The 22,285-nt window shown below is 32.3% G+C and overlaps 2 protein-coding genes across 3 annotated transcripts; one reads left to right on the top strand and one right to left on the bottom strand.

The window, feature by feature from the left end:
• Positions 1-525: 525 nt before the first annotated feature.
• LOC100800243 (mitochondrial carrier protein CoAc1) lies at positions 526-5,081 on the bottom strand. The gene is made up of 7 exons (XM_003522212.5): positions 4,341-5,081; positions 3,678-3,763; positions 3,376-3,583; positions 2,000-2,129; positions 1,622-1,806; positions 1,270-1,398; positions 526-920 (listed from the first exon to the last, which is right to left on the bottom strand). The coding sequence occupies exons 1-7, from the start codon at positions 4,518-4,520 to the stop codon at positions 819-821; spliced, it is 1,020 nt and encodes a 339-aa protein (XP_003522260.1). The 5' UTR covers positions 4,521-5,081; the 3' UTR covers positions 526-818.
• Positions 5,082-18,435: 13,354 nt separating this feature from the next.
• Positions 18,436-21,115, top strand: LOC100306704 (uncharacterized). Of its 2 annotated transcripts, none has more exons than XM_026128071.2 (7): positions 18,436-18,629; positions 19,206-19,303; positions 19,417-19,447; positions 19,728-19,827; positions 20,023-20,093; positions 20,173-20,316; positions 20,862-21,115. In XM_026128071.2, exons 2-7 carry the CDS (start codon positions 19,254-19,256, stop codon positions 20,979-20,981), a joined length of 516 nt encoding a protein of 171 aa, XP_025983856.1. In that variant the 5' UTR covers positions 18,436-18,629; positions 19,206-19,253; the 3' UTR covers positions 20,982-21,115.
• The last annotated feature ends 1,170 nt before the right edge of the window (positions 21,116-22,285 follow it).

The raw sequence follows: 22,285 nt of genomic DNA on the forward strand, positions 1-22,285 counted from the left end.
TTTTATTTTATCTTAATTAATTAATTTTTTAAATTAAAAAAGTTTTCATTTCTCTTTATCATTTTCCTCTCTACCCAACTTCAAATGCTTCAAATTGTTTGTACACAAGAAATAATGTAGCACATTATCAGACTGGCTCCTGTGACCTTGTATAAAGTTGGGAATAGCGTAACTGATAAATCTCAATCCTCCAAATCCCGTGGCGCGCAAGACAAAAAAAAAAAAAAATATGGCGTAGATAGTAGTAGACATTTTTTTTTATGATGGACATCATAATAGTAGACTTACATCAGGCATGAGCATGATATAAAAATAAATACATAAGCGCTACCTCGTGCTTTGTAAAGCCATTAGCATGCTGTACCATGTGTACATATACATCCTAGCATTGCAGTCATCTAAAATCTTACCCAGTGAGAATCATTCAAACCATGATGATGATTCCTGTGACATTAGCCATCCCTATACGGCTTTGACAACTAGAATTTACGCTCAGCCTCAACAGTCAACAGAACACGTCCTAGCTTATTCATGAAGATAGTTAGTTACCTTTGTATTGCATTGCATCCACAGTTTAGTATAAATGTATACAAGTTACGTTTTAAGGTTAAAGAAATAATGAGTAGCACTATGAAGGAACTTTCCAGATACGACAAACAAACTTGAGCATTAGTTAATTTTAACCAAAAGGGTTTCCTCTAACAATAATCTGTGGTAATCATATGCAGTAATACTCAGTAAGAGACATTCCTGTAAAATTAGAGTCAATTAGAAAGTGACATTGTAAGTTATTGCCATCACGGGTGAGCACAGAGCAATCATGCTGCCGAAACTGATCGAGACTTTTGTTGCGGTGGTATGCCAAGCCAAGACTTCATCATGTCGTATGTGGTGAAACTAATTGCAGCTGAAGGAACAATCTGTGAACATAGCAAAATGTTTTAAATAGAACCTTTATGTAACCAAAAACAAAGTATAGATGCCAACAATGGATAGGCAATCAAGAATGTTCAAGTTGACCATAACAATTTTCTGGAATTCAGCCACAAAGTTACACAGAATTTGGCTATTGAGCTGTCAACAAAATTTAGTAAATGAGAGAGTTAAAAAAAAACAGCATTTTCTTAACACAACATAGAAAGAAGCTTTTGGCAGCCAGTTGATCTGGTTGTTATAGGCAAAGCAATTAAGTGAATTAACAGTAGTTCAAGCATGTGAAATAGTAATCTAAAACTAAGCTTGCATAAGTTTGGCTAAGGTGAGCATTACCCTTATATAGTTAATGCTTACGCCATGAAACAGCTGCCTCCAGCCTTGATTGCGAACAATCATCCTAAGTGCATCAATTGTACTTTTGTATCTGGCATCCTCATGAGCAGCATTTTGCAGGCTGCCAACCTGCACAAAGAGACCATGAGTAAAAGCTTCAAAACGTGGACATTTGCTAATACTACACACTTGTAAAACTTGAATACAACCTAAAAGGGCTCTTTCATCAAATTTTATAACCAGCAAAAGATTGCAGAGTTAATTTGGATAGACACCCACCCTCAGTCCCTCACCCCCTAAAATGGAAAAAAGTTATCCAACTCAGGAAGACATAAAAGTGATGCTTAAATACCTGCATCTGTCTCTTGACAACATCTAAAGGGTATGTTAAAGTCTGTCCAAACAATCCAGCTAGAGCACCACAAGAAAGACGCATCATAATGGACCTTTGATGTTCTTCAGGAACATGAGTCTTCAATTTCTCATACATGTAGAACTTTAAACCAGCATATGGTAGAATTCCGGTAAGGGTTGGTCCTAAGGAAAAGGTGAGATTTTCAATCAATGTACTGAAATATTGGATAAGGAAGTAAAATACAAGAGATTACAAATGAGATATGTTATAAGAAAACACTCTCCACAAACATGTATTCCAACAGAATTCTTCACCAGTAACCAATTACGATTGTCATGCATAAAGTTTGTCTAGGTAGATCCTGTGTCTGCATACCTGCACCCCTATAAAGTCCACGAACTCCCCCTTCCTTATAGACACTTGTAAGCACACCTTTAATGCCATTATGTGCAGGTTGAACTCCTTTCATACCATCTTTGATACTTCCTCCTCTGGTGTCTGCCACCTATAAAAATTTAAACAGAAATAATAGATTTTATACTAAAGCATAAAAAAAATAAAGATACTTAATTACAAGTTACAAGGATAATAAGTCCAAGAAGGGTAATCAATCATACAGGTTAACTTAACAACTAAATGGAAAATGATCTATTACTTACACAACAACTAATAAAGCTAGGTTCTTAATTTGATGATTGTTCCAAATTTACAGTGGATATCTAAAGTAAATGGATTAACCAATGGAACCTTGTAAGGAAAAGAAGTTATCAATAGAATTACCAGGTGCACCAAACTACTCAAAAAATCATGACATAGTTCCTCAAAGAGATTAAAAACTAAACAGAACTAGAACTAATGATATATTCTCAATATATGTTGGAAAGCCGCCTCAATTGTAGTCACCCCTAGCACATCTTAATTGTGGCTTGTTAGAGTTAGTTGCTAGTATCTCAGAAATGACTACCAACAAAAGGGTTAACCAGATAAGCTGGGTGAAGCGTCGTAGTGCGCAATCACCAAAATATAGACTCTAAGGTGGTTGAGACTTGAGATCCCTTATCGACTAGAGATATGACCTAAATTACAAGGCTTGGGAATCCTCACCTTTCAAGTCAATTTTGTGGAGTTCAGTTAGGCCCTAAGCCAAAGTCTACCCTAGTGATTATTATTAACCTATTGGGCCACTTATTATCAAGTCATTATTGAACCACTCGTAGATATCTAGTCATGTAAACTTCATGTTTGAGATGTTCAGTCCTTAACATAAGAGGAGATGAGTGTGTATTGGAGATCTCACATCAACTAGTGATATGACCAAAATAGAGATATCAGTGGAGAACCCAAACCCAAATTCTAAGAATATATATGTGCATGAATCAAATTTTTAAGCTAATCTTATCAACTTTAATTATGTTTATTCCATCCAGATTTTGTTTCAACAGAAAAGCATTGGCATTCATACTTTCCTATATTGCCTAGGAATTATCATAGACCATTAGGGACTACACCTGTTAAACCTCTTTTTCCTGCGTATTGGAATCAATATACCATGCTGAAGCATTCTATGAATGCCAAAAAAGTTTTCTTAGTCTCTCTTGAAATTAGTAGATGTAAATCGCTATTCTTTTTCCTGTTAAACTTTTATTTAACTTTGATTAAATGAAAAAAGAGAAATAATGAAATGGATAATAAGGGATTCTCAATACTTAGTCTATTTCAATGCTTCAAATATGTTCAAATCAGATCCCTACCTGGTAAGCAAGTTTGGTACGGGCAAGATCCAAGGGGTAGGTACATAAAACTGAAGTTCCTCCGGCAGCAGAGCCTGCTAAAAGATCAATAAAAGGACCTGTACCTAACGCAGGATAATTATTCAAGATCCAACTTTTGTAGCGCTCATATGTCATAAAATGCAAGGCTGCATATGGAACAATGCGGATAACACTAGCTCCATTTCCCCTGACACCACCACATAAACACAGATTAACAATATATGGTGGGGGGGGGGGGGGGGGGGGGGGGGAAGAACCCTGTTATGTGATTTGAGTCTTACTTATATAATCCTAGAAAACCTTCATGCTTTAGTAACTTATTCATAGATTGGTACACCCCAAGAGAATGAAATCCTGGTGTCCTTGTCTGTAGATAAAATAAAAAAAGTTTAAAGTGGAACATACACCCATTCAGGAACATTCTGAAGGAGCAAAGGAAGGTGCAACAAAAGCAACGACATCATAAATGATGTATTATATCTAAAAGTGACAACAAATATACCATAAAATCAGAGCTAAAAAAATCTCCTTGAAAAAAGAGGCAAAAAACCTCTGAAAGTCACTTGATGTGAGTATAAATCAATAAGATTCCAGCAAGAGGCACAAATCAAAGAGAAGAATTTAATTGACACCCCAGGCAAGCCAATGACATAACACAATCCTCTCTTTACACACTTAAAAATTCTCTCCCCCTTCCATTATGTTCCTAGAAGATTCTAGATCCAAGATACTTGCATACCTTAATGCAAACTTAGGTCACATATCACATTTGTCTAGTATCATCATTATGCTATAGATATTTCCCTCCAATAAATCACAGGATAAAGATATTTAAATCAATTTACATCAAACTTATAACTTGATCTGATCAAATAAGCCTTCTTGAATCTGTTCCACTAAAATAAGTGAAACAAAAGAAAAAGGGACGTGAAAGAGTGGTGAACCTGCCAAAGTATCTTAACCCGTTCGAGGGGTGCAACGGTAGTCTTAGAAAGCGCACCAGCAAAGCCTCCAGCAATTAGTTCCTTAACATACACGGGAACGCCATCAAAACTAGTCTCATTCCTCTGAATGGATGCATTGTCCACGAAACCAGCAATGGTAGACCCTTGTGAAGAATCCATTGATTCCAAAATATTAAAAACCGCAATTTAATTGTTATAGCTATGAATCTGATTCAGATACTATCCACTCTGGAGCTCAGAAAACGCCTTATCCCATCTGCGTTTAGAGAAAGACAAGTGGGTGTGTTGCAATGGCGAGGAATTGGGTGTGTTCACAATCACAAGCCAATTCCCTTCAGCAACAATAATAGACATCAACAACAGCAGACAAGAACAAACAAAGGGACCCTTTTCAATTGCAACAAGGAAGAGGAGTTTACACCGAAGACGAAAAAGGGTTTGTGTGGCAGAAGAAACATAATCCCGTGAATCTGAGTGGCATGAAAATTGAAAGAGAAAAACCCTGGCTTTGGTGGAAAGGGGAAAAAAAAGGAGAACAGGTATGTGATGTGAGAGTTGGGGAAGATACCTGTTCTCCTTAGAATTGGAATTGAATTTTTTTGGGTTTGTTTGTTTTGTTTTGATTTGGTTTCTTTGATTAAATGAGCCCCCTTTTTCAACGTCAGTATTCTCTCTTCCTTGCAATTGGCAGTTTGCAGTTACATCGTATCTTTCGTGAATGTCTCACGTGGTATGGCCCCGTCAACCATTTATCATGTTCGCTTTCAACGTAGTACCTCACTTGATTTATGATTTGTCCACGTGAATTTTAAAAAGGAAAATATCTCTACTGTTACATTTCTTTCTTTTATTTTTTGAAAAAAAAAGGTAAAATTAAGTGTTTTTTAAATTTATTCAATCAGTTATCTCTCCAAATTATCTATAAATCATTTATTTATTTATTATTCTATCAAATTATCTATAAAACGTATAAATTTTTAAAAATTAAATAACTGACAAAATAGAAATCATCTTTTGAAACATGATTTCTTTGTATTCTTTCAAAAGTCGACTTACCTATTTCCTTATTTTTTAAAATTTATCCATTTTGATAATTAATTGAAAAATTATACCATTTTGATTAAAAAACCCTGTTATTATTCAATAAGAATGTTTTTCAAATTATCAATATCTTATTAATTATCTTCTTTGGACTCTCTTTATCTCTTGATACATTTTCAAATTTTACAAATTTTCTTTATCTCTTTTCAAATTTTAAATGGCGGATAATAATTTTAATTTCTAAATTTGGACATTATTAATTAAGTATATTTTAATATTAAAAATCAGTTTAATTTTTATACACTAAAATTAATTGATAAAGTTAATTTTGGAGAATAAATTAAAGTTTTTTTACTTTTACATTACATATACTAGCGGAAACACTCATGCCTTTGGGTTTGCATTTCTATTAGGCTATTGAAATTTTGTTATGCTTAATTTGATATATATTAATTTTAGCTTGATAGTTTTTAATTTTTTTTGCTGGTGGACTATAATTTATAATGTATAAAGCATATGTTGATTTTATATAATATAAATTGTATATGCGGAAAATAAATATTGATATCATACAAATTAATTTTATATAAATACCGAATGTATTTGAGAAATTTTATATAATAGAAAATTTTAAAATTGAAAAAGATAGGAAAGGCATAAGAAACCTTGGGAGCTTAATTAACAAATTGGTAGGATTTTACAATTTAAAAAATAAGCAGTAATAAATTGGTATATTTTTTAAAATTAACAAATTGGTATATTTTTTAAAATTAACAAATTGGTAGATTTTTAAAGTTAAAAATACAGTTAACAAATTCACACTTTTTTAAAATTCAAAAACTGTACAGTTTTAGTTGACAATTTGTTGTGTTTTTAAATTGATTTAAAAAAAACAGTTTTAGTTAACAATTTTGGTAAATTTTTAAATTTTAAATTAATGAACCGTTTTAATTAAGACATTCGTTAATTAATTTTAAAGTTCAAAACTTAGAATTTTAATTTTTAAAATTTAAATAAAAAGGAATTTTACCCATTTTAATTATATGATTTTTAAGCAGCACATTTAGCGTAAACAAAAGCCAATGGTAACAGAAATAATAAAATATCAGCAATTCAATTTAAAATAAATATCCCTAAACTATAGGACTCTCAAACTCGTTCATTCTTCCTCCCTTCTTCCAACTTTGCACTCATGTGAGATTCTTCAAAATATAATTAGGCACAATGTGTATAAAAATAGAGTGACACGATAATAAAACGATCCTAAATTCCAAAACAAAATAACAAAGAAATAAAAAAAATTGAATAGTTATGAATCAATAACTTTTAAATACAGATATCCTCTAACAGTCACAACAAGATGTGAAAGCACAAACAAATTTGCCAAATTGCCAATGATATGTTACTGCATAGTGAATTGCACCATCCTAGTCAATTGTTCTAATGAACTCAAGATATTGGTATATTATATTGAAACTGATAAGTATGTGGGCATAAACAGAAAAATAAATTAGAGACAAAGAAAGAAATAGTTATGAATAACTTGTTTTGAAAGATATAATTGTTGTTGGAAGTTAAAAATAAAATGTTGTAATGATTTATATATAATAGTTAAAAATAAAAACGTTTTAAAGAAAAATTACATCAAATGAAATTATTTCCTTTATAATAGTTATAGATTATAAATAACAATAATTAATTATTCATACAAATGATTGTTAAAATGGTCTAATTTTCGCATATGTATGATATAAAAAAAAATTATATGATGTGAAAATGTTTTCCGTTTTTTTATGATTTGTTCCAACAGTTTGTTTTCTGTTAAACATATTTTTCCAAATTATCCTCAAATTTATCAGTAACTTTTTTCTCTTTCAACTTCATATTAGTCCTCTTCCGTTATTTACTATGTACAAGGTGATTTTTTCTCTATAAAATTTAAAGTAATTATCTTTAAAAAAAATTCAGCCAACTTACTCAAATAAAAACTTATTCTTATTATAATTATGAAAATCAGGCACTCCGTGACTTGTGCCTTATCTGTCTTTTTTGTTTTTTTTAGTTAATTATAATTGTAATAACTATCATGTTAAAAATCTATTAGAAAATAACCAGAGTGATTATAAATAACTCTTAAAAGTAGTTGAAGGTAAATTATGAATAATAAATAGGTATATCAAATGGAATAATTGCTTTTATGGTAGTTATAGAAGATTATAGACAATAACTATCATGTTGATGAAAAGTTATTAACAGTAATTATCATGTTGAAAAGTTGTTAGACAGTAACTACATGTGATTGTGTGTTATTTTTAAAAATAGTTAAAGTATAAATTAGGAATTCTAAATAGATATATTAAATGAGGTAATTGTGTTTATTAATAATTATAGATTAATAGTTATACATGACAACAATTAGTTATTCATACTAATGATTATCAAAATTAGTTATCGAAAAAAATATTATTAAAATAATCTAATTTTCGCAAATGTACAGTATCAATTATCAAATAGTGATGCACACAAATATTTTTTCAAGGTTTCTCTCTCTTGCTCTCCGTTTGTCCTCTATTTAAATTCTTCATGAAACAAGTATATATGGTGGATATAGATCCTCTAGAGTTCAAATATAAACTGCACCCGATGCAGTTTGGATAATGGTTTGTATTAATAACCCTAAATTATTTAAGGGTCAAAGATCCATGCAGTTTCAAAAATAATTGCAGAGGATCTAAATCCAGTTAAGTTTGGATGACTCCTCTTTCCCCAAAGTTAGCACCATTCTGTAAGTTCTGGACGAGTAACTTTTCTCTCAAGGCCAATAACTTTTGTTTTCATTATTCCTATGTTATTTCAAAGGTTTCTTGACGTTTGTTTTCATTTTTTTTCTTAATACAAGCCTAAGCTCAATTTGATTGAACATCTTCCATTTCAATTTGAGCACTGGCCACTGCCCAGTTGGTTGTAGTTAATTAACGGTCTTCTAAATGACAAAGAAACATATGCATGTATTCCTTTTATCCATGTTGAAAATAATTTAAGTCTTACATAGGTTAAAAGTAATCTCACATTAGAATACATAAGTGAAGGGTTATTCTCATCCCTTGAGTTAGTTTCTGGGATTGAGTTAGACCTCTCACACTATACAAATGTATTATTTGTTTAATTTTTTATGATCCATACAAAACCAATGATGGCGTTCTGCATGCAAATTGTTCATAATAGAAGAGAGCAGAGAATTTGATAACCAAAAGCACAAGACGTACTTACAAATCACAAAAACAAATCTATCTATATAATTTTTGTTACACGAGCAGAGAATTTGTTCGCATGCATTTGATGCACAAACTACGTTCGAGAACATAACAAAAATTTAGGATTTGATTGAAAAATCAAGCGCTACTAGTTGTTTCATCATGGGTTCGGGATTGGGGTACAGACAATGGCTTTGGCAATGCATCAGGCTCAAGGAAAGAGGTTTGTCTAGAAATGGACATGGTGCTATGCCTTTTACTATGGTACGCTGAGATTCTCTTTCCCCTCCCTTCAAAGATGACAGGATCATCCTCTTCATCAGGGACGCATTTTTCTCCTAGAATAATTGTTTTCATCCAAACAGAGTCCTCTGCTTTCAACTTCCCTCCTATGTTTGTCCCTTTATTTTTGTCCTCCTTTTGCTCCCAGTTCTTCGCCACGGACAAACTCCTCGGCATTTTGATGCTTAAACTCAACGGTGCCTTTCGTTCAGAAGTCACCCTTTTCATTCTATCCGAGATAAATGGATCTTTTGGGTGTTGTTGCAATGCGGGTGGAAGAGGTAGCTCCTTCACCTGCTCCTCCTCCTCGTTGTTGTTGTTGTTGTTCTCATTTTCTGTTTCATTGTTTGATGGTATGGTAGCATCCAATTCTTGGGCTATTTCTATTGGATCAGAGGATGGTGGTGGCGGTGATGGTGATTTTTTTCTTCGAAACCGATCGCTGCATAAGGCTGTGATTATGGCCATGCTGGCAGCCAAGCCTGCAGCGAGGAATGACAAATATATAACGGGGTGTATCAATGAGAGATTTTCAATGGGGACTTTTCTTCCCATTACATTCATAAAAATGGTGGTTATTGCGTGTTGTGTATCCCTCCCTCCCTCCCTCCACAGAATAATATTAACTATTATTACGAGGACTGAGAGAGGTTGCATGCAAAGTCCTGAGAAAGAAAAAAATTTTAGAAATTTTGGGATGTCAAATACAAAGTTTTGGGTTTCATGGGTGTGTGTCGGTGAAGTAAGCCGAAACTGATTGCTTGAATTTAGGGGTTGATGGGAGAAAGAGATAAGAATTAAGAAGGTCGAGCCGTAGATGTTTGTTCTCTACTCTTCCTATATTTGGCAAAGGTGCCAACATTGTTATTTGTTGCCTTTGGAAAACCTAAAAATATCGCTATGCTGCATGGGATCCTCTCCCCTACATTAAACAAGGGGAATGTGCATGGACACTATTGTAATAGAAATTATTTAAGACTTTTTTATATAATGTAATTTTAAAATAAAAAATAAATAATTGTATAATTACTTGATCATGAAAATTACTAAGAATACGTTTAAATAGAAAATTTTAAATAAGAAAAATAATTTATCAGAGAATTTAAATTTTTGTAATCTAAAATTTATTGTTTGGATATTTTCATGAAGAATTTAAACTTTTTGGAATTATAAAACATAATTTTAAACAACTAAAAATGTGAAATTTTAATTTCCTTCTAAGATGTGAGAAATTGAAATTATCTTCTTGATATAAGAATCTTTTAAAACATTTATGTATTTTTTTATAACCTTTATGAGTATTCTTTTTTTTAAAAAACACACTAATCATATCTTTTCTTTGCATTCATTTACTTTCACCTCATAATTTTTTTTATCCAAACACAATTTTAAAATTAAAAAATTTCAATTAAAGTATTTAAAATTCTTAAAATTTAAAAATATTAAATTCTCTCATCCAAACACACCCTAATAAAATTAATGTTCTAAAAATGTTTTATTTGATATAAAATCTGGAAATTATATATTCGTAATCGTAACAAAATGAAATTTGTAGCACAAGAATACCGTAGACAAAAAAAAAAGCATTATAATTTATTTAGATAAACATGCCCTAAAATATGATAAAAATTAATAAGATGGAGGCAAAATAAAAATAATGACACTTAAATAATAGCCTAATATTATAATTATAATAGTATAATTTTTTTTAATCCGATGATGGGACAAAGTTAAACACAATGAGACTAAACACTAAAATGGTTTTTTTTTATATATAAAAAAATGAGTGCGGTAGATGCCCCAACATTGCTTAAGGTGGGTTTGTCCCAGTCATAATACACTTCTCTTTTTTTCGATCATTCTACACTTCTCTTTTTTTTTATGTTCGCTGATCCTTCTCAATTTATAATAACAACTTAAAAAAATAAGAGAGATATGTATTAAAGTAAAGAGTACATAATATTACATTGATTTATAAATTGAAAAATTAGACAAAAAAAGGGAAAAATGTCATGTGTAATTACATTAAACATCAAATATTATAAACATAACTCTAAGAACAATATTTAAGTAAAAGAAATTCAGAACTTAAATATCACATTTAACTTTGCCATTCATTTGATTTCATGAAATAAAAATAAAAAACCTTTGTCATTTATTGTATGTAGGCAATTGTTCAAAATCTTGGTCGATAACATATATAATTCTTATGTTTTTTTATTATGTTAATAACTTTACATTTCAATGGACATCAAATAAATCATATAAGTAAATTTGATATGTTTAAATTTATGAGTCTTTTTTCCCCCTTGTATAATGTTAAACTTTTTTATTTCTATTCAATGTAAGGACATCTTTAATGTCAGGTCTTGACTAAGGATCTTGTGCTCAAGATCTGATTTTGACATAGATCTTATAATAAAGGTAGTGTAGAGATCTTTAGGATAGAGAATGGATTCTTATAAAAGAACCCTGAAGATCTTTTCACAATGTTAAAAAAATATAAAAAAAAATTACAAAAGAATCAACAAACCAACAATCAACCTGTGAGAACAAGAAAAAAACAATGGAACAAGAACAAAATTACAATAACAGAAAAGGAAGAGAAAAAAAATACCTTCCTTGAGTGGATGATTGGCGTTGGGGGGGGAGAAGGGGGAAAGGGAAGGGGAGGTGGAGTGGTGGTGTTGGAAGGAAGAAGAAGGGGGAAAGGGAAAGAGAGGTTGTGGGAGGCAAGAGAGAGTGAAGTGTGGGAGATGAAGAGACAGAATAGAGGAAAGAGGAGGAAAAAGTGAGAAAAAAAATATGAGTGGGGAAGGAGATAGTGGAACGTGAGAGATGAAGAGGCAGGAGGAAAAAGTGAGGAAAAAAAGAAGAAGAAAGGAGAGTGGACGTTGGGAAACGTTGAGTGGGGGAGTGAAAATGGTGACTGTATACACATTAACCTTTGAAAATTTGGACGAAGAAAGCGCGAAAGATAAGCGTTTTGTATTGTGTAACAATCGGAAAAAACCATTTTACACAGTACAACGATCGGAAAAAAAAATCTGAACGGTCAGAAAGTGGTTGTGCACAGTATAAAATGACTTAAACAGTAATAATTTGTACACATAATTGACATTCTCATTTTTCATTTGTGAACCTCTAGTACCCAAATTCAAGCTTAATTAATTTTGTTTTCCAAATTCAAGCTCAATTATTTTGTTTTTTTCAGATTCAAGCTCAATTTTTTTTTTCAAATTCAATCTTAATTTTTTTTTCAAATTCAAGCTTAGTTTTTTTTCATATTCAATCTCAACTAATTTTTTTTCCAAATTAAAGCTCAATTAATTTTTTCCATATTCAATCTCAGTTATTTTTTTTCAAATTCAAGCTCAGTTAATTATTTTCCATATTCAATCTCAGTTAGTTTTTTTCCAAATTCAATCTCATTTAATTTTTTTTTCAAATGGACCCAAATCAATTTGATTGACGAAGTTATATAATTTTTTTTTACAAAATTACAACATGTCTCTTTCAACCCAAAATTCACAAAATCATCATATTTTCCCCCCTTCCTTTTTTGCCACAATCACCACCAAATTATTTTATGTCAAACACTCAAATCTCTTCTACTGTTAATTCTCAAAGTTTGGAGACATTTCCTTTAATTCCAGCAAACAGTCCTACAATGATTTCAAATGATGACGTTGGTTCGCAATTTCTACAATATTCTACCCAAATTGAGCTAGACAAGATCGTCGTTGACGAAATATGAGGATCTTCGACAAAAAGGAAGCTTCAATTCGCCTTTGCAATTGAAGAAGTAACACACCTCATTAGTTCATGACTCAACATCTCAGCCGATCCAATTGTTGGTGTTGATCAAGGAAAAAAAGCATTTTGGTTGAGAGTCATGGAAAATTACAACAAATTTTGAGGTGAATTCCATGAAAGAGTAGTTAATCAATTGAAATCACGATGTCAAAAAATTAATCTGGGCATGCAAAAATTCAAGGGTCATTACAAGTAAGCGGTATCATTGAAGAAAAGTGGTTGCATGGATAACAATGTCATGCTTAATGCATATGTCATTTGGAAGAAAGACGAAGGAACCAATTTTGGTTTGGAACATGCTTGTCGACTCTTGAAAGATCAATCGAAATGGTTAGAGAATGTCACTGAAAATTTCTCTAAAAGGATGAAGATTTCGGCATTTAGGGCATATTGTTCATCATTTAATCTAGAAACACCAGTCTAAGATGTTGAAGCTGAAACACCGTCTCCACTTGTTCGTCCAATGGAGCAAAAGGCAACCAAAACGAATAACAAGGGGAAAGGAGTAGGAACATCTACCAATCCTGTTGACTTGACTGGTGTGAAGGAAGCAATAAGAGAAAGAAATGTTGTCAATGCCAAACTAACATCCTTAAGGGAGAAATAATTGGAAAAAAGAGTATTACGACATTCTAATGAAGGACACTTCTACAATGTCTGAAACTCAACTCAAAGACCATGGATTGTTTTGTAAAATAATTCGGAATAAACTAGGGATCTAGTATTAATTTGTTAAGTAGTTTTAATTTGTTATAACCATCTTTTAATTTGTATTTTCAGGAATCATGTTTGATTTGTTTTTATTTTAACCGTATTATAATTTGTTTGATTTTTTTAATTTCTGAAACTAGCCGTTATGGAACTAGTAGTTATAAAACTAGTTGTTGTACAATTTGATATTTAATTGTTTAATTCTCATCCATTGTTGTATGTCTCCTTCAAGCAATATTCTTCTTTCACTTATTTGTGCAATCAATCATTCATACAATGGGTTGAAATAATGACTTTGACCAAGTTTGAAAACAAATTGTTTATGAAACACTTGATGACGATAGTGATGAACAAATCATGAGCTACTTATGTGCGATGCAACAACAAGGAGGCAACAACAATCAACAAAGAAAGCCTAGAAGAATCATTAATCGCAATTGTGAAGATGAACATCTATGATTGATGAATGACTACTTCTTAGAAAAATAGATATACACTAAGACTTAATTTCGACGTTGGTTTCAAATACGACGACAATTGTTTATTCGAATTGTTAACGCTCTTAGTAATCCCGATGAGTATTTCCAAATGAGATCTGATGTTGTTGGTAGAATAGGTCTTTCGCCATTATAGAAGTGTATTGTAGTTATTTGTATACTTGCATACGGATCACCTGCTGATTGTATGGATAAGTACATTAGAATTGGCGAATGCACTGCAACTCAATGTTTACAAAAATTTGTAAGGGGTGTCAATGGGAAATTTGGACAAGAGTACTTGAGAAGACCTAACAACAATGACATCAATTGCCTACTATAAATTGGAGATGCATGAGGATTTCCAGGTATGTTAGGTTTTATTGATCGCATGCATTGGCAGTGGAAAAATTGTCCAGTTGCATGGCAGGGCTGTTAGTCGCTATTCATGACTTAGTTTTGTATTGAATATTTGCACGAAATTAGCGCCTTACCTCCAATTTATGGTTCTTTTTGTAGGAATTGTACATATTTTCATGTTTAGTATGATTTTTATATAGTAGATACTCTCATTTTGTGAATTAATGTTGAAACCACTTCAGTTTTAGGCCAAAAGAAGAGAATGCTCAAGTAGTTGATGACTCGCTAAGCGCGGCAGATCCGCTTAGTGAATGGCATCCGCTAAGCGAGGCATACAGCTTGCTTAGCGGGTTGAGAAACCCTAGAAGAGGATCAGTCAGAGATGTGCTCACCCAGCGCGTTGCCAGCCCCCCCAGCGAAGTCGTTGTCCCTTCTCGCGCTTAGCGCGCCTAACTCGCTAAGCCAAAATTCACTTACTCTCACTTAGCGAGCCAATCTCGCTAAGCGAGCCTTCAGAAGCTGAAACGTCCAATGAGCCTTTAAAACACTGAAGTTGGCATAAACTAGAGGAGAGTCGAAAAACAGAGCAAAAAAGAAAGTTGAAGCGACAAAGAGAGAGCAGCTAAGAGAGCTTAGGTTAGAGAAGTGAAATTAGGGTTTTAGAGGTTGGAGGAGACATCCTTAACCATTCTTTGCCATTTTCTTTCACCAAACTTTGTTCCTTCTTTGTATTAAAAGCATATTTCTTGTAATGGAAGGCTAAGCCTCTTGGTTGGAAAGTTCTATTGAACCCTTGATGTAACACTCTTTCATTATCTATTTAATGTTGTTTTTATGTGTTCATTGCTTTTATCTATGCTTATAGCTTGATCACTCATTTGTATGTATAGTTAGGATTTTTAGCATTGGGAAATGCTTTAAAGCCTTTGAACTTGGTAGAGCAAGCTAGAAATCTGTATGTCTAGAATTGAAGTGCAGTGATCTAGTTCATATTATGTTGTAGACTTAATACAACTCTTTTAGGCTAAGTTTGTTGAGGGATCAAGGACGAAGTTTAAAGAGAGTTAGACTCATTCACTAGAGGGATCTTGGTTTGAGTAATTTCTTAGCATAAGAGCACTAGGATAATGTTAAATAGAGAAAAATACATAATGACATCAAGAGGAACTCAGTAGAACGACCCAACGCTTTTTACTTGATTGTTTTCACTTCTAAGTTTCTAGATATTTAGTTTTTATTCACATAGACTGTAGTACAGAATTCAACTTGATATTTACTCTGCTTACCATTTATACAAATGTTTTCATACTGGATGTATAGTGTCTGAGTGAAACAAATTCCCTATGGATACGATACTCGATCTTACTGTTTTATATACTACTTGTGCGAATCGGTACACTTGCCGACGTTGCTTAACAAGGGCCAATATCGTAGAGGTGATCATCGTTATCCCACAATAATACATGAAGTCGTCGCTTCACAAGACTTGTGGATTTAACATGCATTTTTTGGAGTCGCAGGTTCAAACAATGATATTAATGTGTTAAACCAATCACTTGTGTTTGATGACATTATGCAAGGTCGAGCTCATCCAGTACAATTTAAAATTAATGGAACTTCATATAATATGGGGTACTATCTTGCATATGGTATTTATCCAAATTGGCCCATATTTGTGAAGACTATACCAATGCCACGAGGTCCTAAAATAAAATTATTTGTAAAATGTCAAGAAGCAACGAGAAAGGATGTGGAACAAGTATTTGGTGTGCTCAAATCTCAATTCGCAATTATATGTGGTCCATCGCATGCCTATAACATAGATACAATGAAGGATATAATATTGGCATACATTATATTGCATAACATGATTGTTGAAGACGAGCGAGATACGTTCAATGGTAATGTCAATGTTAATTATGGTCATGTAGAAAATGACATTTCAAATGTTGAAGTATCTCGTGGTACTTCTCATAACTTTGCCACATACTTGCAAAGAAAACAAGTTATGCATACAAGATAAATTCATCAACAACTTCAAATCGATTTGGTAGAACATATTTGGGAACGTTACAGTCATGAGAATAATGATTTTTAATTTTTCTTTGACATTAATGTTTTTCAATTTTTTTATTATCTAATTTATGTGTTTTTCATTTCTTTAACATTTAGTCATAAGTAAAAATTAAATTTATACTCAATTTCCTATTTCTTAATATTTATTATTTTTTGTCTTCAATGTTTCATTACAATTAATTACTTAATTAATTATATTTAATTTATAAAATAATTAAATAAAATATTTAAAAGTAAGATTCATGTAAAACCTACCAAGAATTGTCTAAGATCCGAGAATGAGATATATCACCAAAGGAAAAACTAAAACTGTTATTAAGAGATCTTCAATCCTATGTGACACTGTGAGATCCACCAAAATATGATCCAAGATCCCAATTTGGGATCTACCACTAAGATGCTCTAAGACTTCACTTCAATACCAACAAATACATGCAAAGAGCAAAATTGTAGGCTAGAATTTATTTATTTTTTGGTGGGGGGTGTCAATAGTAGGCTAGAAATCTTAAATGCTAGAAAAGTTTATGTTCACTAAGCTAAAATAGCTATAAATTATAATTGGCCCAGCATCAACCGTCGTCCATTTGGCAGGACAGTGGGACTGGGGACATCATTGTTCAATTTTGGATGTTTCGTCTTCTTACACCCTTTTTCTTTTTGTAGTGCTGTGCTACACTCGTGCACTCTCATGACGTGGATATCTCTCTTTCCTACTCTTGGGATTTTTAGTTTCGTATAGTATAATAATAACAATTCATTAATAAAGCTAATCTTTTGAAAGGTAGGGTCACATACACTTCATTATTACCCAAACCAATTCAATTAAATGTACGAAAAATAGTTTAGATGATCATAATTATAAATTAGTATGTCATGGGTGAGTTATGTTCTCTCAGATTGACTTCAAAATTGAACATGTATGTTGTTCCTAAGAGAAGCAATTCAATTCCAGTAGCCCATGCCAGTTTAAAGCGCATATATTTCATTGATAACAAAATAAAACCCGCAGACTTATATGTGGTCCATAGATAAGCAAAAAGAAAATATGAAGGCATCTCTTAATTTGGATTTTGGAATAGCTAGCAAACGAGAGGATGACATTTATTCGATACGATAGCTCACAACTGTGCGATCGTAAATTTTTTATCACAAAAAAAAAATCATAAATGTTTCCTACACCTTTTTTTTTGTGTTTTCCTTTTCAGGTTATATTTCTATCTAGCCTTGTTTGATTTGATTTGATCTTTTTACGGAAAATCTCACCTGGATGTTGTAAACTTCCAATATCTCACATCCTTCTTCTCCATCACAAACTGCAACAGTGTTCGGGTATAAATAAAATTAAAGAAAAAAAGAATACAAAAAGAAATTAAAGAAAAAAACATGTCCAAATAAAATATCACAGTTTTACAATAAAACCACGAAAACATCATTATTAATAATTTATTATAGTTCATAATCTTTGGAGGGGAAGCAGAACCCTAAAAAATCACGTAACTACATGGTTGAATAATTTCAATATAACTATTGATTAATTAAAGACAACTTGTCACTGTTAAAACTTTTGAACTTACTAAAAATTATTGAACCAACACTAGTTGACCAAGATAGAAAGAGTTTGTACCTCATCGATGATCATTTCACCATTTTTCCCTATCATTTCGGAGAAAATTCGACTAGTTTCTTAATATCACTAGCAATATAAACACATTTCACTATAATATAGTATTATATCATTGCGTGTATAAAAGATGAGAGCACGATACATTAATCTTAACAAGAAAAAAATCCACAAGAATAGTCAATTTGAGCTCCTTTTACGAGAAGATACTCTCACATAACACGTCTTCACAGAATTCTATTAAAATTAAAAATTTAATGGTCAATTGGTGTCGTGTATGATTGAAATTCATTAATTATCTCGATTAATGAATGACATAGATGATGATGGTCATAGAAAAGAATAGAAAACAACCCTAAAATTCACTATTCTTTGGCATGGTCAATTAATAGTACTGTGTACATTAAAGTTTACAAAGCCGACAAAAAGACGTAGGATTGGAAAAGAAATAAGAGCATGTTGTGGGGTGGGCGTGGTTTGCTCACAAAAAATGAGTCCCCGTCTCATCGATGATTTCTCTTACGTGCTCTATTTGTCTATTTAGGATCACCCCTTCAAAGAAAGTTTCTGGCTTTTCTTCGTAGCTCCTAAAAGTTATTAAAGTAAAAGCACAATATTATATATAATCTTGGTACGCGTTAAGCCTTGCCCTTTTTTTTTTCTTTCTTCTTTTGTTTCAATGAATGGTTTTCGTTTGAATTGAAAACCTGCAAAGAAAGCATCGATTTTGAATGGAGGAAGGGTACCCCAGAAGCAAGTTCAAGACCGTGTGTGTCTTCTGTGGCAGCAACAGTGGCAACCGACAAGTCTTCGGTGACGCTGCGATTCAATTGGGCAATGAACTGGTTCATCATTTTCTTTTGCATCATTCTACAATCCTATTCTGTTCTTCAATCTTTTTCACCATAAAAAGGATTTTTATATGGTCTCAGAGCACCTCCTCTGTGTTGCTTTCTTCACTTTTGATGTATTCTGTTCTGCATAACGTAAAGGAACACTTGTTTTCTATGATGATACTTGATGATGAATTTGTTTAGTTTGTTAAAGAACACTTTTCGTTTTTCGGGGTGCGTTTATTTTTTTGGTTGGTTTAACAATTTTGTATGAATGCATTTTGTGCCCTGCATACACAGAGTGAAGAATTCTTCATCATCATTATTTTGTTTTTTGTTTTTTTATATCTAGTATTATATGGTGTGAATTGCAGGTTAAGAGGAACATAGACTTGGTGTATGGTGGGGGCAGTGTTGGGCTGATGGGCTTAATATCTCAGAGAGTGTATGATGGAGGCTGCCATGTCCTAGGGTATGTGCAAACAGAAAAAAAGAAAATTACTTTTTAGTGTTAATGATAATTGATCACATTGTCTCACCGTTTGTTTGTTTCTTCTTTACATTTTACCCTCACTCTACGTACAGGATCATTCCAAAAGCTCTCATGCCTCTCGAGGTATTTGTGCCACCACCTTAGCAACTTCTTTAACAATTTTTAATCATTTTGTTTATTTTTCTTTCCACATGCAGTTAATTTAATCAATTGCTTTATTTATTCCTACGATTTAGTGCTATTATTATGTGACTACCACCAATGCCTTGGCATGTAACTTGTTACATGGCAGCAAGACTAATTTATGGTTGTTCTTTTTTATAATGACCCCTTTGCCATGGAAATAATTTATAGATGCTTTGATGGAGAAAATATGATCAGTGAATTGTTGTAATTTTGACAGATATCTGGTGAAACAGTAGGTGAAGTGAGGATTGTTTCAGATATGCACGAGCGTAAGGCTGCAATGGCACAAGAAGCTGATGCATTTGTTGCTCTCCCTGGTAGTAACCTCAACATCTCTCAAATAATTTTAAAAAATAATTGTTGATTACATGTCTTATACATGTGAATGCCACTAAAATTGTTCTTAATTGTACGGAAATTTGTTTGTATTCTTGGTGTTTTGGATTGTTGTTGTATTGATTATGTACTATATGGACTCTCACTGTCCTTATTATGCCCCCCCTTATAATTAGGAGGATATGGAACCATGGAAGAGCTGTTGGAGATGATAACTTGGGCCCAACTTGGAATCCATAAAAAACCGGTAACATAGTATTTTTACTCTGTAGTACAAAATCTTTAATATAACAATCAAGTGCTAACTCAAAATTCATACTGCACAGGTTGGTCTACTGAATGTTGACGGTTACTATAACTGTTTGCTTGCATTATTTGACAATGGTGTTAAAGAAGGTTTCATTAAGCCTTGTGCACGGAATATAGTTGTCTCTGCTACGTCAGCCAAAGAACTTATGATGAAAATGGAGGTCTAATTTCAACTAGCCATTTTCCTCTTATCCTTTTAAAAGGAACACAGTAGAAATGTGTGCATATAAAATTTTTGTTCAAATTAATGGTAAATTGGTTTACCAGGGTCATGAGGAAAAAATAATTGAACATCTACCATTATTATAAAATGCTAATAATATTGTAATGCATAGACATAAAACTCTTTGCATGACTTATTACTTGGGCTAGTGAGAATAGATTGGAGGTCATATTTTTTCTTAAATTCTCCCCCCCTTGGCACTTTTTGTGTGACAGTTGTCAAGTAGGACTTTGCTGCATTAAGCACTTTGTTGAGTAATTGTTGTCATCCAGGACTTTTCTGCTTATGTGGCAATCGTAAGCATGAAGGCTTATATAGGATACATGACTTTTAAAAACTCTCAAAATGATCATACGCATAAATGATTTCAAAGGGACCGTGCTTTCTCTTCTCTCTCTTTTGCCTTATTTCCTTTGAGGGATAAAAGAAGTGTACAAATTACCGTGTTGAACTTGAATTCTAGCTGACTTTTCCTTTTTGCAGCACTACACTCCTTCGCACGAACATGTTGCCCCTCATCAGAGCTGGCAGATGAAACAATTAGGTAATATCCAGATGCAGAGTGAGACTGTTATTGATGGAAGGTTTTTCTCCGAAAATTGATTTATGATGTGATTCTTCATCATTTGAGATGTATACAAGAGCCTGGATAGATGGGACCATATGTTGTTTGTTACCGTGTACTATGTTGTTTTATGACTGGAGTGCTTATATATTGGCTTTGCTGCTTTTCATCATTTTCTTTTCTTTATTTTTCCTCCCCTTCATTTAATGGTCAATTGATTCCCTGTGAGATAGTCATATCTGGTTGTTACCACTCATTAAAGGCAAAAGTACTTGGAAATGGAAAGAGATGATAAGCATTTCGTGAGCAGAATTTCAGTTGTGCGTAATGGGTTGGCTCCACTTTGTAGTGCCTTAATTAGACAAGATAGGTTAATCAAGGACAACCTACAATTTTGGCCAACCTGAAGACTTTATGAAGCTTACCATGACTTCATAAGGTACAATAGTATGAAGTTGGAAGCTTGTTCTCTTTCATATTGAAAATTAACTTAATTTTGTTTTTATAGATAATTTATTATTAATTTTTACTAAAATAACTTATAATAACAATAATAAATTCTTATTCCATTAGGTAAAGATGATTATATGGATCACACAATATCACAATTGTATTTTCATAAAATTCTTTTTTACCACTTTCGTTAATGTTATTTTGAGTTTCTATCTTCTTATTTTTATCGAACTAAAACTTATATTGTCTACACTTTTCATTAGTGTCTCACTTGGATGTTTTTTTGCAAATGTCTAAACTACCCTCATAGATTTTATCTTTTTTAATCTCCTTGTATACAATTATTTCACATACTATCTAGCTTATATGACCATGTCTATTTTAGCATTTCCATTTGTTCCTTTGAGTTTTTTCTCCGGTATGTCCCCTAAAGTCTAGCATTTACTATCATAAATTATACTCATTAGTCAAACATATAACAATAAACTTGTCTTTTTAGTTTAGTAAATACTTTGTTGTCATAAATAATTTTTGATGTCTTTTTTCATTTTAGTCATCATATATTCTATGCATGACATGTATTCACAATTTAGTAGATTTGACTAATCTGATTTAAAAAAAAAATTCAACACGAAAAAACTTCTCAGAAGACTTCCTATACTTCCTATCTTAGTAATATTCTTGTCCAAGCATGAAATGTTTTTTTCCATCATTTTATAGTATTGATTATAGATATTTAAACTTAGGCCTTTTCGGTATGATATCTTCTATTTTTACTTCCATGTCACACTTTTCTTGTTTCTTACTAAAATTACAAAAGTAAAGAATGATCAAGTGTGAACATACACATTATGTTGTCTAATAAATAAAATTATTTTTAATTTAACTA

Source organism: Glycine max, chromosome 4 (assembly GCF_000004515.6).
Source record: "Glycine max cultivar Williams 82 chromosome 4, Glycine_max_v4.0, whole genome shotgun sequence".
NCBI lineage: Eukaryota > Viridiplantae > Streptophyta > Magnoliopsida > Fabales > Fabaceae > Glycine > Glycine max.

Bases quoted from the DNA above. Each gene is read 5' to 3' on its own strand.
- LOC100800243 (XM_003522212.5), bottom strand. From the start codon at position 4,520: ATGGATTCTTCACAAGGGTCTACCATTGCTGGTTTCGTGGACAATGCA. The intron at 3,764-4,340 runs GTTCACCACTCT...TTTTATCTACAG, and splicing joins GGGTTAAGATACTTTGGCAG to ACAAGGACACCAGGATTTCA. The intron at 1,807-1,999 runs GTATGCAGACAC...CCTTTTCCTTAG, and splicing joins TGGACTTTATAGGGGTGCAG to GACCAACCCTTACCGGAATT.
- LOC100306704 (XM_026128071.2), top strand. From the start codon at position 19,254: ATGGGCTTAATATCTCAGAGAGTGTATGATGGAGGCTGCCATGTCCTA. The intron at 19,304-19,416 runs GTATGTGCAAAC...CTCTACGTACAG, and splicing joins GGAGGCTGCCATGTCCTAGG to GATCATTCCAAAAGCTCTCA. The intron at 19,828-20,022 runs GTAGTAACCTCA...CCTTATAATTAG, and splicing joins TGCATTTGTTGCTCTCCCTG to GAGGATATGGAACCATGGAA.